Below are 24,901 nucleotides of genomic sequence, written 5' to 3' on the forward strand. Positions count from 1 at the left end.
TGGATGTACCTTAATTGGAAATAATGGGGGTGGCAAGTCTTTTGGTATCTCTGGAGCAGCCTTAGGTAGTCCTTCGGCTAGAAGGGGATACATACCATTCATAAGAGCATTTCTTTGTCTATTCACTTGTTCTGATTTCACTCGGATACCTTCCTCAATTAATAGATTTTCTTGAACTTTATTTGAACTTTCTTTACTCCTCTCTTCTTGTCTACGTGCTTTTTCTGTTCGTCTATGAGATTCTTTACGCCATAACTCAACAGCGTCTTTCTGTGACTGTCTGACCTTTCTTTTCCATAACTCTTCCTCCACTTTCATGATGCACTCTGCATCCCAGGTTCCCGCTATGGGCCACCTTTGACTTTCCGGTAATCCTTTGGTATAATCTACCCATAGATCAAGAAACAATATGGCATCTAAGCCATGTTTATAGTACATGAAATGCCCTGGAGTATCCCTAGGAGGAATAGGAACTGCTTCTTCAAGCACCCCTTTTCTGGTAGTAATCTGTCTTAACTTCGAGAAGAGCGGCATATTTACAACTGATCTGATACTTACTCTTGAACTTGCTTAATACGAGAAACACAATAATGAACAGTGAACAATGAACAGTCATTCATACCACAATATGCAAGACATTTCTGAATACTTTAAACTTTAAACATTAAACATTATAACAATGGTCGACAATGATGACAGTCTGCCTAACTAATCACCACGCTGAATTCTTGACAATAACTGAATACTTCGGAATACTTGATATACTGCTAAACAGTACATATACACTGCTAAACAGTGCAGACCGGATTTGTGTACCCAAATCCGTCTTGACCGGCACAACCTATGTGCGCGTCAACACGCCTCCCCGGCGATGGTACTCACCGAGTAGCTCCTTGAAACGGAAGGCCTCAGAGAATGGACAGGACTCGATAACTGCGGACATCGGACCCTCTGGACGTCGGGATTTCGGAAAACCTGGTGGGCCTCTGTATACCTCGGATCTTGCTCTCTCAGCTAGGCTCTGGTCGGGATACTTCGCACTTCTCACCGCCTCGTCTGGGTTGATCGCAGCCTCAGTCGCCCCCGCTTGACCGGAGGGAGCTTACAGGAAATCCTGCTGGTACGCGTTTTATGGTCCGTCCAGCTGTGGCAGGAGACCGGGCCTGCAACGCACCGCCGGCACGTGAGATGAGAAAGTGTCCCTGTTCGGGCGCCATTATGTGGTAAATAAAAATACCGGACTGAATTTCATACGGAATCTTAAAATAAAGTAAATAGCTCAAAATAACAAGAGGCAGAATCCGTGGTATAAGAGGTTTTCTAATGGGCTTTATTCCATTCAAAATGGCCGACTCGAGTCGCGGCCTTCAGGTTCCGTCACCACGAGGGTTCAGGAAGTGAAGTACAATAATTCATTAACAGACATGTATTTTTATAATAAGTGCATTACAATGAAACGAATGTAGAAGGCGTAACATTTGATAAGAAAAGTGACAAAACAGTGACATAATCGAAACTAGGCGTAATAAGGAATAAAAGAAACATGATTGGTTAGAATTATCAGACATAGGTGGATCTATAAGATAATACTTGGCATAGATGCGCGCGCGGCAGCATGACGTGTAATTGACGTGCAACTAGGGGGTGAAGGGGACTTGACATTTAGCTCTACATGTGGAGACGAGAAGTCTGGGGTCAAGTCAACCTAATCCCAAATCATATCTAACATCCTATGTTTAAAGAACTATGTTATCCACAAGGAAGAACTCTCGGACAGAATCTATTCTATACTGACTGTGTGCGTGTACAAGCGTCTAAGTGTCTATATGAGATGCGAGGGATAGAAAACTTTCCATGGCAACAGGGCTATGAATCACTTGCAGGAGGACGGAAAGGCTGAGTCCTTTGCTTGTGAGCTAAAGGAAATGTTTACCTAAATCACTGGACAGGAATGCATCGGCTGAAGAGTAAAATAGATAATTCGAAGGTGAAATACAACTTCTTGGCAGACAGGCGAAAACTGGCCGAGGCAGTCACCGTTAGCTGCACAGGGAGTAGGACAAAGTTCATGGATACAGATGCGAGCTCAAGCTGAAGCTGTCAAAGACAGAGAGCAGGGAAAGGCTTTGAGGACAGAATCGGGCCTACTTGCCTGAACTGTAAAAATGGAGTAACTTAGCCATATAAAGTCGGTGGCTTTTCATACTTAGGAATCGAATATCCAACCCTGTGATGGCGGATCTGACAGAGAACATGTCAACGGTAGACACACATATGTTTGCGTCTTAGAAACTGGAACTGGAGGGAACATACATGTACTTGTAACATGCATATAGAACCGTTGGGGTCCAAGATAGGGGACATAACTGATCAGGAAAATCCACATTTCCACACTCCCCTGAACGAACCAATCAGTCATTCACTTCAACATCTGCACACCCCGAAGCATGATATCTGTCCCTTGCCCCCCACATGGCCGCAACTGGAAAAACATCACCCAATAAGCCTGGTTCTCCAGTATTGTATCTTTTATAGATTCACATGCTTTAAACTTCCCCATCTTCATGGTAGGAGTCCCATGGTAAGAGTAATAACTGGGGGACTGGGGGCTTGTTAATTGCGCTTTGCTCTTATTCATGCTGCTATCTTTGCCTATTTACACAGTGAGATTTGTTGGACCGCATACCCGCATTTTAAAACTTTTAAGTAGCACATGCAGTCTCCCGACTGCTACCTTTGCTAATTTGCACATTGGTTGATTGTAGACCTGTTTTAATGTGGTAGGACGCTCTCTTTAGATTTCTTTTTACCTACTTGTTATTGCCTGCCAATTGCGAGGGGTAGAGCCGACTTCATAGTCGATTGCAGGGACACTGAGGACGCCATTTTGGAAGTTGGCGCTCTAGTGTTTCCGCACTTCAGCGTTCTTAATGCACTCTGCCCGTACGCGGAGCGGACTGGGGGCTTTTAAAATGCGCTCCGCTCTTATTCATGCTGCTATCCTTCCTATTTGCACAGTGACATTTGTTGGATCGCATACCTGCATTTTAAAACTTTTAAGTAGCACATGCATTCTCCCGACCGCTACCTTTTCTAATTTGCACATTGGTTGATTGTAGACCTGTTTTAATGTTGTAGGACGCTCTCTTTAGAATTCTTTTTACCTACTTGTTATTGCCTGCTAATTGCGAGGGGTAGAGCCGACTTCAGAGTCAACTGCAGGGACGCTGGGGACGCCATTTTGGAAGTTGGCGCTCTAGTGTTTCCGCACTTCAGCGTTCTTAATGCACGCTGCCCGTACGCGCAGCGGACTGGGGGCTTGTAAATTGCGCTCTGCTCTTATTCATGCTGCTATCCTTCCTATTTGCACAGTGACATTTGTTGGACCGCATACCCGCATTTTAAAACTTTTAAGTAGCACATGCATTCTCCCGACTGCTACCTTTGCTAATTTGCACATTGGTTGATTGTAGACCTGTTTTAATGTTGTAGGACGTTCTCTTTAGACTTCTTTTTACCTACTTGTTATTGCCTGCCAATTGCGAGGGGTAGAGCCGACTTCATAGTCGATTGCAGGGACGCTGGGGACGCCATTTTGGAAGTTGGCGCTCTAGTGTTTCCGCACTTCAGCGTTCTTAATGCACTCTGCCCATGCCGCACCCACAACTCACCACAACTCTGTGAACTCCACTTGCTCCTCATCCAGAAACACTGCCAGTTAAAGAAGATACTCACCCATGCTTACAAGGCACAAAAAAAAAGACAGGCCTTAATCACCGACTCCATTTCAACCAAACGACCTGGAACCTCTACTCAGCCATCCTCTCACTCGCACACACAACCGTTGATTCACAGAAGCAGAAGGGAAGGCCTCTCGTTCTCCTACCTAGCAGGAAATACTTGAGTCACCCACCCCCAAAATATCAGAGCAGCCACTATGATCATGATTTCCACAAGAGACTAAAGACCTGGGTTTTCGAATAACTCTCCTTCTGCCTGCACCTACTCAGCACCTGGATGCCCCACTGGGCGATTACTTTATGCTTTACAAGTCTGTGTTACCTGAATCTACAACAACCAGTTGAGGTTGTGTCCCAACAAAGTCCTGCAGCCATGGGAGTGCTGTGGCCTGGCACTGAGCTCTCTGATGCTATTAATTAAGATCTGATGATCTATGATGTTAAATTCTGCAGAAAAATCCAAGAGGATCACAGCCACAGCAGAACCCGCATTGGATTGGCAGAGTAATTCACTCAGAGGAGACCGGACCAGCGATATTAACAGCAGGGCGATCCCTCGCTGAGCGGGTTGAGTTATACAATTGATTTCAATGTAATTCTGCAGCTTCCTGTAAACAGCCCGCTTAAGGATTTCACATTGATAAGGCTGGTAGAAAATGAGGAGGTATTTAGAGAAAGTATTGGGTCCAATTATGTCTACTTCAGTAAAGGTATTACCGTCAAAATTAAAGCTGGGGTGAATTATCCTTGACAGCAAAGAAGAACTAAATATAGATGGCACTTCATTGCCTAAAATCAGCATATGATTTTGTACAGTTTTCTTAGCAAAAACTAATAAGGAGCGAGATGGTCTACTTTTAGTAAGAACGGACTGAATTCAAGGTGATGTAAAGAGTTGAAATGACATAGTAGCAGGGGAGAAGACAGAATTAAATCAAGTGGGAGAGTAGGGAAAGTTTGTCTGGCCAGCAGACCCTCTCACTGGTGCCACTTTCTTATTCACTTAATGGCTGTTCGAATAAAGCACTAAATTGTATTCTTGCATCGAGTAAGGGTGAGACATATGCCAGTAAAGGGCTGAGTCAATGGAACTCGCTTTCCTGCAGAAGGATACTCACTGGCTATTATCTGTGACTTTTAATTGCATGAGTAACCATGCATTTATTCTTGGTTTTTACTCTACCCCATAATAACCCTTCCTCCTATCTCTACCATCTGTTCAGTAAATTGTTTCCTTTAGACATGAAGTAGGAGGCTGAGGTAAAGGCCCCCAGCAAATGCTTACCTTCCATAGTGCATCACTGAGCTGTAGTCATATGTTAGGCCTAGATTATTGGTTTCTGGCTCCATTTCCACAAAGTTGCTTACATAAACTACAAAATAAAGGAAAAATACAATCGATGAAGTAATTCATCAGTAAACTGCAGTCAAAGTAGATACAATTTGTGTTTTAAGCATATCAAAGCTAGAATCCAACAACATCATCAAGGCTCACAGTTGTGGTCAGTAGTAAAAATATTGGACAATGCTGTGTGAATGAGCACCAGCCAAGCCTTCAAATCCCCCCAAAATGGGCATTTCTTGTGCTTATATCTACCAGAGTGGAATCCCCAAGGACTGTACCTTGTGGAATGTATTTCCAGATGATGTCCACATACTGATCTCGGTCACTCCTTGTTTGCTCGTGGACAAAACCAAGGACATGGTTGAGTTCATGTTGGGTGATTCCCTTTGTGACACAACCTCCTTTCAATAGGGACAAATCCTGTGAACCTCCGACTCTTCCAAGATAGGACCAGCACCTGGAAGAAACTTCGGATAATAAGATGGGGCTCAATTGAAGTGCCCAGTACGAACCATTCATTTTGTGATTAGGTCTTTCATGAAATGCTGGAAAGTGTTTTTTTGACGTCTCAAAGTTTTTTCCATCTTAGAACTGCAGAGCTTGATTTCCTCTCTGCCTCCTCTAAGGAGGAGTGATCTAAAACGGGTCACTCCTCAGTGACCTGCCTATACTCACTTACCTACACCTCTCAGTTTGCTGCACTTTAGCACTGTGCTTGTGAAGAGCGTTGCTGTCCACGTTCAATAACGTGGTCTCATCAGTGTCGATCACATAGAGCTGTTTTGATACTTCTTACAAATACATTATTGAAAACAAGTAACAAGAATTAACCACCTAGATTAGATTCCAAAATACCACATCTTTGACGTCCACTACAATTACTAAATTGAGCCTGGTGCTTTTTAAAAATAGACAAGTATAGAAGTGTGCAGTGTATATCAGTGCTTAATTTCTAAAACAGTAAGTGCCAGGGCCCTCGTCAGGAGGCCTCCGAGCTTGCACCACCCATTGGCACTGCCAGCATTGCCAATGGCAGTGTCTCCACAACAACTAACAGCACACAGCTACATATGTGACAATTTAGACAAACCTATGCCCCCATAGCTATAACAATGGCTTTGGTGGCAGGTATTAGTTCTTAATATATACTGAATTAATAAAAAAAAAAATGCTGTTCTGTTCATCTCTAAATTATAGAAACAGCGCCACCCTGTAGCAGCTGTCGTAAGTGCCGGTGTTGACAATTAAGTGCCGGTGCCGAGCACTGGATACCACCGGCTCAAATGTAAGTAGTTGTGTATATGTGTTTTTTCCACTACTGTAGTATATTTGACCGATTTCAAGCAGAGAGGAAAACTCCATCCCACCACATCGAGCGAATTTTGATAAGGTATTAAACCACTCTTCACCACCTCACATCCTTGACCCTCACATAAAATTTCCAGGAACAAATTATAGCATTGGGCTTCTACATACTTCGAAGTTTAAAACAAACGGGTACAACTAGGGAATGCATTTATCTTAGCTGGTGCAAGCCACCTGGTATTTGTCACTTAACTACTCCACATCTGACTTTCAAACAGCAATAGCATGGGAGGGTGAATCAGCCAATGGGAGCTAAGGGGCCTAAGCTAAGGCATACTCTGGACCTTTGCTTACACAAACTACGGATGCGACACAAGACTTCTTAAAACGGAACTGTTCAAATTGCTACATTAGTAAAATGTGGCACTTTCAATAGAGTCTACATCAATACCTACATTAAAAGTGAGAATTACCACTGTCTTTGCAATAAGTTAAACTGAAATAGATATCTTATTGTACATAAGATTAGCTAAAGAAGATCTATATGCTTTCTAGTTAGCCCAAAAACCCTGTCTGATGGCCTTCAGTTGTCTGTCTGTTTCCTATGGAAGGACTGTACATCAGTTCCATTCTCTCAGGACTATTCGCAGGTGACCAGGTCCTAGGCTGTTCGATCAGTAGCGCCCCCCCTCTCCCAGCGCCTTGAGACCCTCGCAGGTATGTAGTGCGCTTTACAAGTGACTGATTAATTGATTGATGCAATGTCAGGCGGATCACGATGGAACGCTGGTTAGGTACATCAAGCAGGTTTGTCCCGGTTTGTCCCGTTCACAAATTGGCTTTGTGACGAGATCTTAGTTTCTCTGAGCTGGCTATTCTAGGCTTAAAGAACAAAGACTTCCCCTTCCTCAACTCTCCACTTACACTAAACTATGAATGGGCAGGCTTCAATTTCAAAGTTAATGAAGTTCCTGGAACCTCCCACGCTGTCCTTCCTGAGCTGATATGGAATACCTGCCCCACATCCATCCCACCATATCAACAGGCCTAATCGTTGGCCTGCTCTGGGAGTAGTTCTCACACGTAATTAAGGTCATGCAATGGCAGGGCTGCTGTTGTCAGGCTAATGCAGATTAGCATCAAAGAGCTTCAGGCAGGGAAAAGGCAACTTTCTAAAAGTAACTTTTTTTGTAAATATGTAATACGGTCTAAATTCACCATTGAGTTGGATTTTTAATGAATATTAAAATAATGTTTGGACTATTTCTCTAACTTGTCCCATACCTGAGAAATCAGAATTAATATTTCAATCTGTACTCTAGTTTTATTAGTTAATAATATTTAAAAAGAAGATTTTTCCCCTGTCAAATGGGTTATTTTGACAGGTTGAATTGTAGGTTTTAAACTGCAATTATCAACTACATTGGTAGGACTGAAGTAATGTTTTCCTTGTTACATCAGTGGACGGCACAATAAGTGCGGCAGTCTACAGGTGACATTTAACTTTCTAAGCCTTTAGTGTAGTTTCTACACCATATAATATGGCTCTAGAGGAAAGTTAATGATGCCGATCAGGGATTAGCCAATGTTACATGTGTTAGGGGTTGGATCACATACATGGTGCCCCACTATGTAAAACTAGCAATAACATTCAGACAAGCATTGGCATAGCCAATAGGTCTTGCTTTTGGGACCTTCTAAGTATTTAGTTATGCAGCACAATATCCTTGGTACAACCACATCAACTGTTGCGTGGCTAAACACTTATAAGGTCCCAAAGGTGAGACCTATTGGCTATGCCAATGCTTGGTGTAGTTGTGTGTGTGGTTGTGTGTGTGGTTGTGTGTGTGTGTGGTTGTGTGTGTGTGGCTGTGTGTGTGGTTGTGTGTGTGGTTGTGTGTGTGTGTGTGGTTGTGTGTGTGTGCGTGTGTGTGTGTGTGTGTGTGTGTGGTTTTGTGTCTGGTTGTGTGTGTGTGTGGTTGTGTTTGTGGTTGTGTGTGTGTGGGTGTGGTTGTGGGTGTGGTTGTGTGTGTCAGGGTTTCGAGCGTGCCGCGCCTACCATGCCGATAAGAACTACATTTCCCAGAAGGCTTGGTGGAGGAAGCGGATTTAGGGGCCGGCGGCGCTCAGGAAGCCGCGCATTATTCTGTGTTCTGGACGTCTTCGCTCTCTCTGCTTGGAGAGCGGAAGAAGACAGCATCGCGGAACTACTCCAGCGTTATCGGAGTTCAAAACCCCATAGTCCTGAAGACCGGAGGAATCCCCACGGATCCCGTGAGCACCGAAGGGAGCCCTTGTTTGGGGGACATTTGTGGAGCGGAATACGACGGTAGGCAAAGCCGCGTATTACCATTCCTTCGGGGGGGCCACAGTGCGCTTTTGGTGGTGTCGTTGCGTGAATTTACTTGGAGAAGGTGCAGCGGAGTACGGCGGTAGGTTGCCGCGTACTTCCGTGGGCGTGAGCTTTGGGACCTTGACACTAAGCTCCACAGCGGAGTACAGCGGCTTTGTGACCGCGTATTACCGTGTGTGGGTATTTTGAGAGATACAAAACACTCATTGAAATCCAGCGGAATACAGTGGTGACTATAACCACGTATTGCCGTATGGAAGTGGATTATCACATACTAAGTTATTGGCAAGACCTAAAGGCGGTGAGGATTAACCGCTATTTGAACGGCTTCATTTTTTTTCCTTTTGTATGTTGAACGACTATCGTTTCTGGTGCTGAACATTCACCGCTGCCGTTCATCCTGGAAGGTACTTGTTGTGAGAGGTGAATAACCTCGGAGGAGAACTAAGGGTTTCTAGCGCTTTGGCTCTGCATCAAGGGGAGGGGAACCTTGATCTCTGGTATATGCACCATGGGAGTTGGAACCTAGGATTTGGCTGTAGATATCACTATCGGATAGAGAATGCTATCTGTGGGGTATGTATGAGTGTGGAGATTCGCATGAAAGCGGTGGTAGTATATAACGCTTCTGCTTCTCTTCCCTTCTTTTAGCATCATACCGGGTGTGCAGAACAGGTGTTTCGCCATGTCATGAAGTGTCCTCCGCAGTAGCCAGATTTAGGTACGCAGCAAAAACCCCTAGAAAGATCTTACTGAGAGTAGGCTGTTTTGTGGTATTAACGTTTTACATTTCTTGTTGCAGGTTCTTTTCCCACGCTGTCCCTTCCTTTTCCCTTTCCCTCACCCGATCATTCGAGCACCCGGTGCGTATCCTCTATCTGGGTGCTGGAAAGATCAGGAGGTGGACCTCTCATTTCTACTGCGACTGAATCCTGCGGAGCTGGGTCTGACAGTGTGTGTGTGTGATTGTATGTGTGTGGTTGCGTGTGTGGTTGTGTGTGTGGATGCGGATGTGGGTGTGGGGGTGGTTGTGGGTACAAGTGTGTGTGTACGGTTGGGTGTGTGTGTGGTTGTGTGTGTGTGGTTGTGGTTATTTGTGTGTGTGGTTGTGTGTGTGTGTGTGGTAGGTTGTGGTTGTGTGTGATTGTGTGTATGTGGTTGTGTGTGTGGTTGGTTGTGTGTGTGTGTGGTTGTCTGTGTGTGGTTGTGTGTGTGTGTAGTTGAAGTTGTGTGGTTGTGGTTGTGTGTGTGGTTGTGTGTGTGTGTGGTTGTGGTTGTGTGTGGCTGTGGTTGTGTGTGTGGTTGTGTGTGTGTGTGTGGTTGTGGGTGTGGTTGGGTGTTGTGGTTGTGTGTGGTTGTGGGTGTGGTTGCATGTGTGTGGTTGTTTGTGTGGTTGTGTGTGTGTGGTTGTGTGTGTGGCTGTGTGTGTGTGGTTGTGTGTGTGGTTGTGTGTGTGTGGTTGTGTGTGGTTATACGTGTGTGTGGTTGTGTGTGGTTGTACGTGTGTGTGGTTGTGGGTGTGGTTGTGTGTGGGTGTGGTTGTGTGTGTGGTTGTTGTGTGGTTGTGGGTGTGGTTGTGTGTGTGTGGTTGTGGGTGTGGGTTTGTGTGTGTGGTTGTGTGTATGTGTGTGGTTGTGTGTGTGTGTGGTTGTATGTGTGGTGGTGGTTGTGGTTGTGTGTGTGTGTGGTTGTGTGGTTGTGCGTGTGGTTGTGGTTGTGTATGTGGTTGTGTGTGTGGTTGTGTGTGTGACAGTAATACTAAAAGCATCTCAAAATAAAGGAACACAAACATCCAGTTTGTGGAAAGAGAAAGCACATTGTAAGTCAAACAAGCGCAGCAACGCATTAACACAACAACAAAACAAACCAGATCACTTAGCGAAGACTGAGTGCTGATAATGGATACACACAGCCCATCATCTTAAGAGGTCGATTGCAGCCAATGTGCACTCAAACCTGCCCCCTCCTTGTGAGTTGCACCCCATATTTCATGAGTTGTAACTGCTGCACCCAAGATAGCGCTTTGAGATCTAAAGCGCTACGTAGGTCTAATCGATTAACCAGTCGCCAACATGCTGTGCTTTTAAAGAGAATGTGCATTTTTTGAAGCCCTCACAAAAAGTCTCGCCAGACCAGCGCATGCGCTGGGTCAGGCGAGACCTAAAAACACTGCAAAAAAATAATTTTCTCCCAATAAATTATAATTATCTTAAACAGGGCTGAAGCATTAGTTGATGACTGTTGAACATAAGTTGTCACTGAAAAGACAAAGATTATTCTCTGAATCTCTCTCCTGAACAAAATAACCTACTGGGGTGGCCAGATAAAACTGGAGCTCAAAAGCCAAAAAGTATTCAGAAATCACACACACACTGTTAGAAATGGCCCTTTTGCAGGGTTATCCCTAAACCTTTTGCTTTTTCCTCCTATTTTTTTAGGTCTCGCCTAGTGGCGCAGCGCATGCGCTGCTTGCTCCTGGCGAGATCTATTGTCGTCTCTTTAGCTTGCGAAGCGAGGGTGGAAGCTCCACCCATGCTTCTGATTGGCGCTGGGCAAAAATGCGAGCTTTTCATTGGCAGGGAGGCATGTTTTGTTACCTCCCTGTCTCCTGCTCGCGGTGCCTGCTCGGACAGGAGATGTGCACGGCCACGGCGTCTTTCGCTCGCAGCGTTTCAGGCAAATGTGCGACGTGCATGCTTTCACTTTTATTTTCCTTTTCCTCGCGGACAGCGTCTGTGGCGGTTTCCTTTGGTGGCATGCCGCGTTTGAGCTTGCATGCATAGTTCTTTTCTTCTGCTGTAATGCACCGAGGGCTGAGGCTCGGGCGTCCCTACTTGGTAGTGTGTCCGGGCGGGCAACTGCTGACCGCTTTCATAGTTCCAGCACGTCCGTGTTCCTATCTCAATGTCACAGACGTGTAGCCGGAAGTTGCGCCAGAGAACACCGGCATCTTGCAAGGTATTGCTTTATTTGTTTTGGCTTGTTATTTTGGGGATTGCGTGTCTGTTAATAACTCTTGTTTGCCTCTTAAGCAATAGCTGTCTAGTAATGTATCTGTATTTGTCCACATTTAACAAAGCCGTGTGCGTCTTTCACTTTTTCGAACTTCCTCTTCAAACAGGTGTACTGTCCAAAGGAAATAGAAGGTGTGGTAGGTAACTCACAGTGTTTGCATACATACATAAATCTTCCCCTGCTACCTATTTAATAGGCAGGACTGCATTCTTTCGGCAATTCCCGCACAAACTATCTTCCCTTGGGAGTGCTGTTGCTTTTTTTCTAGGTCTTGTCTTGCTGCCACTATTTGCGTTAACTTCTGACATAGGCCGCATGTTACTCCTGGATTGCTGTTGGGTCTATCGGCAGATCGAGGCCTACTCGGCATTACGGGACTAACTAGCAATAAATCTGGTGAGTGATGTTGGCAAAATTGTATATGATTTTCCATTCGTTCCCTCTACCGCTGGCATTTCAGTTTTTAGAGAGCCATGTGCAAACTATTTTAACTTATTTTTTTGTTGTTGCAATTTTATATAGCGTGAACTCGACCCTTCCCGCACAAACTATCTTCCCTTGGAATGCTGTTGCTTTTTTTCTAGGGCTTGTCTTGCTGCCACTTTTTGCATTAAAACTTCTGACATAGGCCGCCTGTTACTCCTAGATTGTTGTTGGGTCTATCGGCAGATCGAGGCCTACTCGGCATTACAGAACCACTAGCAATAAATCTGGTGAGTGATGTTGGCAAAATTGTATATGATTTTCCATTCGTTCCCTCTACCGCTGGCATTTTAGTTTTTAGAGAGCCATGAGCAAATATTTGTATCTTTTTTTTTTTGTTGTTGCAATTTTATGTAGCGTGAACTTGACCCCAAGCTGGAGCGCCAACATGAGCACCGGTTACATTTATTTTTATGTAGGCACAGGGAGATTAAGTGATTAGCCCAGAATCACAGAATGTTGAGCCGATGTTGAGACTCGAACATGTTAGGGGACTGACCTCAGTCATGGGATACTGGCTGTCTCTCCAAAGTAAACCAGACAGCTGTTTGTACCCCCCCACCCCCAATCTCTGCTATGAAGTATTTAAAATGACAACTGGGCCGGAATACTTTCATTGAAAACAGTTATGTGAATGTTGAAGTGGTTTGGGGAAAAAAGTGTTGGAATAATTTTTGTCAATTCTCAGTCAATTTTAGTTCAAGAATTTGCAATGCAACAGGTCTCGCATTTATGCGAGCTTGAGCTATTGGCAGCATTGCAAATGACAATGCCTGTTTTTTATATTTTCGTTTTTGAAAAATAAATAAAACACATTGTCATTTACAATGCCAATAGCTTAAAGTCGCGTAAATGCGAGACCTATTGCATTGCAAATGCTTGTCCTGACCTGCTGTAGTTGGTTTTAGGACTCTGGGCACTTTACCACTACTGATCAGTACTAAAGTGCATATGATCTCTGTGTAAATCGTGTTATGGATTGGTATTTCCATGATTGGCATATTCGATTTACTAGTTAGCCCCTCGTAAAGTGCACTGAGTGTGCCAGGGCCTGTAAATCAAATGCTACTAGTGCTCCTGCAGCACTATTTGTGCCATCCACATGAGTAGCCCTGAAAAGGTAACTCAGATCTGCCACTGCAAAGTCTGCATGCAGTTTGTAACTGCCATGTCGACTTGGCAAATGCACCCACTTGCCAGACCCTAACCTTCCCTTTTCTTCAATGTGCGTCACCCCTAAGGTAGGCCCAAGGTACCCCTGTGGGCAGGGTGCAGTGTATGTGAAAGGTAGAACATGCCCTGATGTGTGTGGTATGTCCTGATAGTGAAATACAGCCAATTTTGTTTTTCACTATTGCAAGGCTATCTGTTCCCATAGGATAGAACATGGAGTTTACTTATAACATCTTATGAACATTACTAACCCTGGGAACAAGGTAAGAAAATAAATTTTAGTATGCCTGAACTCAGAATGTTAAAATGCATCTTTTAGTGAGTATGATTTTTACATTCTGTGTTTGAAAATACTACTTTTAGAAAGTAGGTATTTTCTTGCTTGGCCATCCAGTGTGCCTCTGCTAGGATGTGTAATGACTGTCTGGCTTTGGAGTGACAGGGGCTGGGGATGTGCAGTGGCTCCAGAGAGTCTGGATAAGTCAGGGGTGGTCTGAATAGACCTGGGCTGCATTTAGAGTAGTGGGAGGAGTTTTCACTAGCACCTGAATAGGCCCGGTCGCATTTAGAGTGGTGGGAAGAGATTTCCCTTGCACCTGAATAGGCCCTGTCTGCCTTTGGCAATGCTGTCTCCACTGCTTTGTTCGCCATAAGTTGGCAGGGTATGCTCAGACGTGAGTCCCTTGCTCACTTTGCCACTGGATTCAAGCAAGCCTGGCTGAAGACGGCTGAAATGCCAGAAACCGGTCCTAGGAAGCTTGTTTCGGGTCCAGGGAAGGCATGGGTTGGCAGTTCGGGCTGGACTGTTCCCATGAGGCACAGGGTCAGACTGATTTGCATATGGCCATGTCTGAACTGGGGTGGCAGAGTGGGCTAAAGAACGGTGATGGATCAAACCCAGATCTGTTGACTGGGTGTGAGTGTTTGATTGGTTCTGACGCTCCGTCCATCACCACCCCCTTTTGTACCGCTTTGTTCGCCATAAGTTGGCAGGGTATGCTCAGACGTGAGTCCCTTGCTCACTTTGCCACTGGATTCAAGCAAGCCTGGCTGAAGACGGCTGAAATGCCAGAAACCGGTCCTAGGAAGCTTCTTTCCGGTCCAGGGAAGGCATGGCTTGGCAGTTCGGGCTGGACTGTTTCCATGAGGCACAGGGTCAGACTAATTTGCATATGGCCATGTCTGAACTGGGGTGGCAGAGTGGGCTAAAGAACGGTGATGGATCAAACCCAGATCTGTTGACTGGGTGTGAGTGTTTGATTGGTTCTGACGCTCCGTCCATCACCACCCCCTTTTGTACCGCTTTGTTCGCCATAAGTTGGCTTATGCTCAGACGTGAGTCCCTTGCTCACTTTGCCACTGGATTCAAGCAAGCCTGGCTGAAGACGGCTGAAATGCCAGAAACCGGTCCTAGGAAGCTTGTTTCCGGTCCAGAGAAGGCATGGCTTGGCAGTTCAGGCTGGACTGCTCCCATGAGGCACAGGGTCAGACTGATTTGCATATGGCCATGTCTGAACTGGGGTGGCAGAGTGGGCTAAAGAACGGTGATGGATCAAACCCAGATCTGTTGACTGGGTGTGAGTGTTTGATTGGTTCTGACGCTCCGTCCATCACCACCCCCTTTTGTACCGCTTTGTTCGCCATAAGTTGGCAGGGTATGCTCAGACGTGAGTCCCTTGCTCACTTTGCCACTGGATTCAAGCAAGCCTGGCTGAAGACGGCTGAAATGCCAGAAACCGGTCCTAGGAAGCTTGTTTCCGGTCCAGGGAAGGCATGGCTTGGCAGTTGGGGCTGGACTGTTCCCATGAGGCACAGGGTCAGACTGATTTGCATATGGCCATGTCTGAACTGGGGTGGCAGAGTGGGCTAAAGAACGGTGATGGATCAAACCCAGATCTGTTGACTGGGTGTGAGTGTTTGATTGGTTCTGACGCTCCGTCCATCACCACCCCCCATTTGTACCGCTTTGTTCGCCATAAGTTGGCAGGGTATGCTCAGACGTGAGTCCCTTGCTCACTTTGCCACTGGATTCAAGCAAGCCTGGCTGAAGACGGCTGAAATGCCAGAAACCGGTCCTAGGAAGCTTGTTTCCGGTCCAGGGAAGGCATGGCTTGGCAGTTCGGGCTGGACTGTTCCCATGAGGCACAGGGTCAGACTGATTTGCATATGGCCATGTCTGAACTGGGGTGGCAGAGTGGGCTAAAGAACGGGGATGGATCAAACCCAGATCTGTTGACTGGGTGTGAGTGTTTGATTGGTTCTGACGCTCCGTCCATCACCACCCCCTTTTGTACCGCTTTGTTCGCCATAAGTTGGCAAGGTATGCTCAGACGTGAGTCCCTTGCTCACTTTGCCACTGGATTCAAGCAAGCCTGGCTGAAGACGGCTGAAATGCCAGAAACCGGTCCTAGGAAGCTTGTTTCCGGTCCAGGGAAGGCATGGCTTGGCAGTTCGGGCTGGACTGTTCCCATGAGGCACAGGGTCAGACTGATTTGCATATGGCCATGTCTGAACTGGGGTGGCAGAGTGGGCTAAAGAACGGTGATGGATCAAACCCAGATCTGTTGACTGGGTGTGAGTGTTTGATTGGTTCTGACGCTCCGTCCATCACCACCCCCTTTTGTACCGCTTTGTTCACCATAAGTTGGCAGGGTATGCTCAGACGTGAGTCCCTTGCTCACTTTGCCACTGGATTCAAGCAAGCCTGGCTGAAGACGGCTGAAATGCCAGAAACCGGTCCTAGGAAGCTTGTTTCTGGTCCAGGGAAGGCATGGCTTGGCAGTTCAGGCTGGACTGTTCCCATGAGGCACAGGGTCAGACTGATTTGCCTATGGCCATGTCTGAACTGGGGTGGCAGAGTGGGCTAAAGAACGGTGATGGATCAAACCCAGATCTGTTGACTGGGTGTGAGTGTTTGATTAGTTCTGACGCTCCGTCCATCACCACCCCCTTTTGTACCGCTTTGTTCGCCATAAGTTGGCAGGGTATGCTCAGACGTGAGTCCCTTGCTTACTTTGCCACTGGATTCAAGCAAGCCTGGCTGAAGACGGCTGAAATGCCAGAAACCGGTCCTAGGAAGCTTGTTTCCGGTCCAGGGAAGTCATGGCTTGGCAGTTCGGGCTGGACTGCTCCCATGAGGCACAGGGTCAGACTGATTTGCATATGGCCATGTCTGAACTGGGGTGGCAGAGTGGGCTAAAGAACGGTGATGGATCAAACCCAGAGTTGTTGACTGGGTGTGAGTGTTTGATTGGTTCTGACGCTCCGTCCATCACCACCCCCTTTTGTACCGCTTTGTTCGCCATAAGTTGGCAGGGTATGCTCAGACGTGAGTCCCTTGCTCACTTTGCCACTGGATTCAAGCAAGCCTGGCTGAAGACGGCTGAAATGCCAGAAACCAGTCCTAGGAAGCTTGTTTCCGGTCCAGGGAAGGCATGGCTTGGCAGTTTGGGCTGGACTGTTCCCATGAGGCACAGGGTCAGACTGATTTGCATATGGCCATGTCTGAACTGGGGTGGCAGAGTGGGCTAAAAAATGGTGATGGATCAAACCCAGATCTGTTGACTGGGTGTGAGTGTTTGATTGGTTCTGACGCTCCGTCCATCACCCCCCCCCCATTTGTATCGCTTAGTTCGCCATAAGTTGGCAGGGTATGCTCAGACGTGAGTCCCTTGCTCACTTTGCCACTGGATTCAAGCAAGCCTGGCTGAAGACGGCTGAAATGCCAGAAACCGGTCCTAGGAAGCTTGTTTCCGGTCCAGGGAAGGCATGGCTTGGCAATTCGGGCTGGACTGTTCCCATGAGGCACAGGGTCAGACTGATTTGCAAATGGCCATGTCTGAACTGGGGTGGCAGAGTGGGCTAAAGAACGGTGATGGATCAAACCCAGATCTGTTGACTGGGTGTGAGTGTTTGATTGGTTCTGACGCTCCGTCCATCACCACCCCCTTTTGTACCGCTTTGTTCGCCATAAGTTGGCAGGGTATGCTCAGACGTGAGTCCCTTGCTCACTTTGCCACTGGATTCAAGCAAGCCTGGCTGAAGACGGCTGAAATGCCAGAAACCGGTCCTAGGAAGCTTGTTTCCGGTCCAGGGAAGGCACGGCTTGGCAGTTCGGGCTGGACTGTTCCCATGAGGCACAGGGTCAGACTGATTTGCATATGGCCATGTCTGAACTGGGGTGGCAGAGTAGGCTAAAGAACGGTGATGGATCAAACCCAGATCTGTTGACTGGGTGTGAGTGTTTGATTGGTTCTGACGCTCCGTCCATCACCACCCCCTTTTGTACCGCTTTGTTCGCCATAAGTTGGCAGGGTATGCTCAGACGTGAGTCCCTTGCTCACTTTGCCACTGGATTCAAGCAAGCCTGGCTGAAGACGGCTGAAATGCCAGAAACCGGTCCTAGGAAGCTTGTTTCCGGTCCAGGGAAGGCATGGCTTGGCAGTTCGGGCTGGACTGCTCCCATGAGGCACAGGGTCAGACTGATTTGCATATGGCCATGTCTGAACTGGGGTGGCAGAGTGGGCTAAAGAACGGTGATGGATCAAACCCTGATCTGTTGACTGGGTGTGAGTGTTTGATTGGCTCTGACGCTCGGTCCATCACCACCCCCTTTTGTAATGCTGTGTCCACCTCCTGCTGGGAAGCTGGGCCAGAGAGGACCAAACTAGTTTGGACTAAGCACAGACACTCTGCCCCAAGAGAACAAAGGGTTTTTATCTATAAAAAGTGGGGCCCAAACCCAGAATTTTAGAACTCTTTTGGAACAAAGAAGACTGCCTAGAAGAAGAGCTGGAGAAGCTGTGAGGAGAGACTACCACTTTGCTGTGTGCTTTGCTGTGTTGGTCTGCAGTGGCTGCTTCTGTCTTTGGCAGTGAAAGGACTGGACTGAACTTTCAGCAATTTCTTTATGTGAGTTTCTCCAAGGGCTTGAGGTAGAGCTTGCCTCCTGTTCAAGAAGTCTCAGGAATAGCAAAGACTTCAAGTTCTTCTGCCCAGAGCACTGAGGACTGTGTGTTTTGTGCTGCAACAGAAAAAAAACATCCCGATGCCGTCTACGACGCCGCTACTGACTATGTTTCCTTAAGGCACCGCAGAGGGCACTGCCGCAATGCCACACCGCAACCCTGGTCTCACCGACAACGCCACCAGACTCTGCCACCGAGCCACTGCTTGCGAAGCAACCTGTGGGCACCGCACTCCGCACCGCCTTGCTTCACGCTGTTGCACGGGTATCCCTGACGCTCCATGCCGACATTGGCACCGCTGCTTGCATCGTGGTTCAAGGGCACCACTAATAAGCTCCACAACGCACCATCCTTATCCCGCACCGCAGCCTTGGCCTACCGACACCGGCGCCATCGACTCCAGTTCGTCAGCCGATGACAGCGCAACAGCAACGACGACAACGCTGCCTGCACCATGATCTACCAGCACTGCAATAAGCACTGCATCACTTCTCTCCACAGCCCTGGTCTCACCGAGCTGGTGCCTGCACCGCGACTTCGCACTGCAGCACCCGACGCCTGCCGAAGCCAACGCTCCTGACTTCAAAGGCGAGGAGTTCGATCCGCAACGCGTGTGACTTCAAGGGCCCGACGACTCCTGCACTGACCTCCGGAACCGACGCCTGTGGATGCCGTGCTTATGGAGCTCAACGAGAGGTCGCCGATGACCTGCATTTCTAAAGGTACTGTTTTGTGGGTGTTCCCAACACCGTAGCTGGCCCACGACGCCGCGGTCAGCCAGAACTGTTTGGATTTGTTGTTCACGACATCGTGATAGCCTCAGACAGAGCTAGCGACTTCAAGGAACTGTATTTCAAGTCCATTGTGATGACTGAAGATTTATAAGTACTGTATTGTGGATTTTTTTATCATTTTGGGTCTTGTCTTAAGTATATAAAACAAGCATTTGCAATGCAATGGGTTTCGCCTTTGGGACCTTATATGTATTTAGCTGTGCAGCAGATTAGCCTGGGTGCTGAAACATCTACTGTTCTTTAACACGGAGGGAAAGTAAGCATCAAACTGCGTGACATGCCAGGTATGGGAATACATGGAGAGAAATATTGCCATTCAGCGGGAAATGGTATAGTCCAAAGCTCTGTTTTTAATATGAAAGCAGCGCCTTCGGTGGTCAGATCACTGAAAATACAAGATTTGAAAAAGATATTATTGTCCACAGGTGCTTGTGGAAGACAATTTCTTTGGACTGGAATCTAGAGAATGCTAAAGTGATTCTGGTATTTTACTGACTTCTGCTGGTCGTTTTCTATCAAGACAGTTAAATTGAGGCAGTTGAACAGAAAAAAAAGTCCCTAAGCGAAAGCAGATAAGTCCTAGGGCTGATCACCAGAGCCCACAAAGTACATACACATATAAGTATATACTAAAGTATATATTTAAAGTATATACAAGAGGTCTCGAATGCTCAACCTAAATATTGAATATTTTTCCAAACTGGGGTGGTGTCCTTTTGTAGTGCTTTCACTGTGTTACTGTGATTATGTGCAAATGCTTTACACACTGCCTCTAAGATAAGCCTGACTGCTTGTGCCAAGCTACCAAGGGGGTAAGCAGGGGTTAATTTAGGAGTCTAACTCCCTTATCCTGACTAGAAGGAAGTGTCTCTACTTGGACAACGTGCAGACCATTGCCAATTAGAGACCCCCATTTCTAACACACACTTTTTTCTTTGGCAAGATCATTGATACAATTGTTTAATATCACGAGTGCATAGTTGTAACATGCATTCTTGGCAAAGGGAATCTAGGGAGGACAATTTAAAAAGCATTTTTGAGAGAAGTACATTTTTGGCTGACATAGTCATGTTTAAGGTAGGGCTATATAGAATTGTGTAATATAGCAGGATTTTTGCTTGGTTTCATGGAGGTTTCATGGAGGTTTTGAAGTGTGAGCGTGACTGTGAATATGCGCGTTCCCAATGTCTGTTTGTAGATTGAATCTGCTTTATTTTATTTTCTTTGGAAAGTTTTGTATAGCACGAAGAAGACCCTTACGGGTTTCAGAGCTATTTACAGGGTAGTGAGTAAAACAAAACAAGCTTAGAAAAATGTAGGTGCATATCATAACAAACAGTTAACTGATACCAACTCGTAAATATATTACAGGTAAATAAAGATAGTTCAGGTATAATTAGCCATGAGAATAGCTTTCACTTCTTTTTTGAAGAATGCAGTAAAAGGATTCTTTCTTATTTCTGGGGGCAAAGCATTCCAAATCCTGGGAGCCATTCCTGAGAAGGACCGGTTGTAAGTTTTCTTTTTGACAAATCGGTGAGGTTTCAGTAGAAGATTATTGAAGCTCCTGGTGGATCTATTCCCACAAGAGAGCACCAGTTTCTGAGCTAGATAACTCAGAGTTTTATGATGTAGAGCCTTTTGTGTCATACAGGTGATTTTCAGATGAATTCTAGCTTCGAAAGATAGCCAGTTGAGGGCTCGAAGGTCATGGAAGATTTGACTGTTTCTTTTGGAGCCTGTGATGAGTCTGGCAGCTGCGTTGATTGAGGCTCTTAGGGGGGCCGTTGTCGATCTGGGCAGGCTGCAGAGAGTGACACTCCCATATTCAACTCTAGGGATCACTAAAGCTTGAACTGCCTGTTTGAAGTCATTAGCTGGCAGGAAGGGTTTCAGTCTTCCCAAGGTGGTCATCTGAAAATGTGCTCCTTTTGTAGAGGCGCTGATGTGTTTCTGCATGTTTAGATTTTTGTTCAGGGTCACTCCCAGCAATTTCGCAGAGTCCATAATGAGAGGTTGACCTTTGAGTACTGTTAGGTGGTTTATCCAATTGAGGATGGTGGTGGATTGGTTGGGGGGAGCTATTAGAAGGAATTCAGTTTTGAGGGTGTTTAATTTCAAATGGTTTTCTGCTAGCCATGTCTGCATTTTTAGAAGCATTGAATTGAGAGATTTGATGTCCTCAAGCAAGTGGATTTTTATATAGAGTTGTGTGTCATCTGCGTACATGTGATAATGGATATTCGAGGAGTTGAGAAGTACTGTTATTGGTTCCATGAACGGGTTGAACAGTGTAGGTGAAAGGGAGGATCCCTTTGGTACTTCCTGGGTGACTGGGACAGGCTTGGATAGGGATTGGTTAACCTTGAATCTTTGGGATCTCTTTTGGAGGAAGGAGGAGAATCAATTTAGAACAGATCTAGATAAGCCCATACTGCATTTCAGGAGATTGATTAGATTGTCATGTTTGACGGTGTCAAAGGCTGAGGATAGGTCAAGCAGGATTAGTAGACATGTTTCGTTTTGGTCCAGGATTTTTAGTGCGTCATCTATTATGTGGGTCATGGCTGATTCAGTGCTGTGACCTGCCCGGAAGCAAGATTGGAATTAGTTGAGCAGGTTGTAATGATTTATGTGTTTGCTAAGCAGCGTGTGAACGCATTTTTCCAAGAGTTTGGCCAACGCTGGGATGTTGGATATTTGGCGATCGATATTTAAATCCGATGGGTCCGCAGCTGGCTTCTTTAAGATAGGGCCTACCTCTCCTGCTTTAAGGATTTCTGGGATGGTTCCTTGAAGGAGAGATGTGTTTATAATTTTAGTCCATAGACGCACTAACAGTGGAATGAAGTCTTTTATGTAGTTTGCAGGTAGAGGGTCTGTGCAGTGACTGAAAGGATTAAGGGCTGTGAGAGTTTTTAATATAGTTTTTTCACTGTAAGTGTAGAAGGAGGACCATGATGCGTTGTTTTTGAGGTCGAACTTTGCAGGACGCATAAGTGGAGCTCCTATAGGGGGCAATGAATTGTCCAAGTGCGAGACAGAATGGGACATTAGGTCGTTTAGGAGGACTTTGGAGGGCGATGGGTTGCACCCTTTGATTGTGATTTGATAAGTTCGAATCGCTTTTTGGGACAGTTCTTGACATGGTCTAATTGCTTACTGAAGAAGTCTGCTTTTGATCGTCTGCTCTCTCTGTAGTAGGAGTTTCTCTTGCTCCTTAGTAGCTTGAGGTGGTCAGTGGATGGTGCTGATCTCCAACGTCGTTCCATTAATCTTAAGGATCGCATGTCTTCATTTAGCCTACCATCATACCAGGGTTTTGAGTCTTTAGTGGCAACTCTTTTCAATTGTAGTTTGTCTAGTAACGAGTTCATGGAGAGGAAGTAATGGTTAGTTAGACCTTGTACATCGGATAAACCTTCAGGGGGAAGCAGGATGTTAGGACTAGATGTTGTGAGTAAGTCGGAACCAACATTTTTTAGATTCCTCTTCCAAATTTTCGTTCTTGTGAGTTGGGTAGAGAGTAATTTAACTGATTCATTGATGTGGAATGTGATTATGTGGTGATCAGACCAGTCACAGGGGAGGATCGATTCAATCTGAGTAGAGTTATCTTTGGAGATTAGTAGGTCGAGGGTGGAGCCTTTATCGTGTGTGGGGCTATCACAGATTTGGGTGAGGTTAAGGTCGGATAGGAAAGCTTTTAGGCTATTGACTCCTGGGTCGTCGAGTTCATCCCAGTGGAGATTGAAGTCAACAAGGAATATTTGAGTATTTTGTTGTCCGTCATTTGTAGCTAGAATATCCATGAGGTGCTCAATGAAGGTGAGGTTATTCTCTGGTGGATGGTAAAATGTGTATATTGAACATATTGGTTTATTATTACTACTGATGTCTAAGCAAAGGTATTCACAGGAAGATAATACTGGTGAGTGGGAGTGGATCACAGAAAGATTGCTCTGATGTATGCAAGCAATACCACCTCCTGGCCTATCAGTTCTATCAAGTCTTGAGATGTCATAGTGTGGGGGTACTAGTATGTCAAGGATGGGCGTAGCTGTTTCATTTAGCCATGTTTCGGTCAAAATTAGGTCAAGTTCATTGGTGAGTATGAGGTCAGCTATATTGGCTGCATGACTTGAGGCAGACCTGCAATTTAGAAGTATACATTTTAGCTGAGTTTTGCTGGGAGTTGTGGTGGGTTTGTGTAAGATAGGGGACACGCATGAGGTTGTTTTCCACTACACCTCTAGAAATGTGTCTTGCAACTCTATGGGAATTGGAGGTAATGGATTGGATTAGGGCAAATTTGTGCAAGTTGTCTGAGTGTGCAGTATTAAAGGGGAGACCCGGTACCTCATAGGAGCTGAGTTGGGAGGTTAAGTCTTTAGCTGATAGCGAGTTTTTCTTCCGGACCGGACGGGATGAGGCATTGGGGTAGGGTACTGTTCTCCATCTTGGGGGCTTGTGGTTCAGGGAGCTTGCATATATCTGATGGGTGAGTATGGAGGGCGTGAACTTGGATTGCTGTAGAATCAGGTCATGTAGAGTTTGGAGGTCCTCTTTGACTTGTTTTAGAGATAATAATATCTCATCGAGTCTAGGGTCTGGTGTTGGAGGTAAGAGATTTGATGTATGGACTGTGGTTAAGGGAAGGGTGCTTGAGTCATGTATGTAGATTAGGGGAGCATCACTTGTTTGGTTATCAAAAGAGAGGGGGGTGTATCGCCAGGCTGTGAGGAGGTATGGATGTGGGGTATATATGGGACAGGGGGATTTGAGGTGAGGGGAGAATGGGCAGGTGTGAGGGGAGAATGGGCAGGTGTGAGGGTGGGATGATAGGAGGAAAGGGTGAGGGGTGAGAATGGAACAGTTTGAGTATTGGTGGTGCTAGGAGCAGAGAAGGAGTTGGGGAGATGTGTGTTATCTGGCGGGTGTGAGGAGGTATGGATGTGGGGTATGAGTGGGACAAAGGGAGGGTTGGTGAGGAGAGAGGGGGCGGGTGGGATGGTGGGATGAGAGGGATAAGTGTGTGGGGTGTGAATGGAACAGCAGGAATATTGGTGGTGTTTGGGGAAGAGCGGGACTTGGGAGGATGCGTATCCTCTTCAGGGGTGACATATAGGTCTTGGGTGGGTGTATATGCCAGAAGGGACACCCAAGGAAAATGACCTAAAGGGGAATCCGGCATGGTGTTGGGAGGTGAGTTGGGATATTAGGGAGGTAGGATAGGGTTTAACAACTTTTTCCTTCTTGATAGGAAAAATGTTATCCAGTAGGTTTAGGGTACGGTCTGATGCTTGCATAAGGATGATCCCATTGTGGTAAATGGTGATTGTTGCTGCAGCATTGTAGAATGGGGACGGGATGATAGATATCGTGAGGCTATGCGCTGTTTTCCTAGTGGAGGCGATCGAGAATAGGGCAATAAAGGCTGTCCTACATTGGGCTCTTCTTTTGGTATAAAAGATGAGGTCATTAGTTATATGTCCTTTGTTGGTTGAGAAGTAGTGGTCTGAGATCGGGGTTTCGGGGTGAGATTTCTAAAAATTGTGTTTAAAGCTTTTAGCTGTTTTTTTGTGAGGTTGGGGGGGTATTTGATTGAATAAGTGTGTAGACCAGTGAGCTCCATTGTGCGGTTAGAGCTTGTAAGAGGGGTAGAGCGGGTCAGGGGAGTAAGTGAGGTAGGGTGCACTAGGAGGTTGAGGTTGGACTAGGTCATA

General features: G+C 46.2%; 1 protein-coding gene across 2 annotated transcripts in view; it reads right to left on the reverse strand.

Moving 5' to 3' along the window:
• The window catches only part of LOC146859657 (astacin-like metalloendopeptidase), a 564,873-nt gene that overhangs the window by 302,946 nt on the left and 237,026 nt on the right, over positions 1-24,901 (reverse strand). For both annotated transcript variants that reach the window (XR_014979326.1, XM_085646717.1), the window contains exons 6-7: positions 5,364-5,542; positions 5,026-5,113 (exon numbers count right to left, since the gene is read on the reverse strand). Coding sequence is in view for 1 of the 2 variants with exons in the window: in XM_085646717.1 (XP_085502843.1) it covers positions 5,026-5,113; positions 5,364-5,542 (267 nt within the window). In the remaining variant the exon portion in view is untranslated. The remainder of the gene's footprint in view (positions 1-5,025; positions 5,114-5,363; positions 5,543-24,901) is intronic.

This window comes from Triturus cristatus, chromosome 3_1 (assembly GCF_964204655.1).
Source record: "Triturus cristatus chromosome 3_1, aTriCri1.1, whole genome shotgun sequence".
NCBI lineage: Eukaryota > Metazoa > Chordata > Amphibia > Caudata > Salamandridae > Triturus > Triturus cristatus.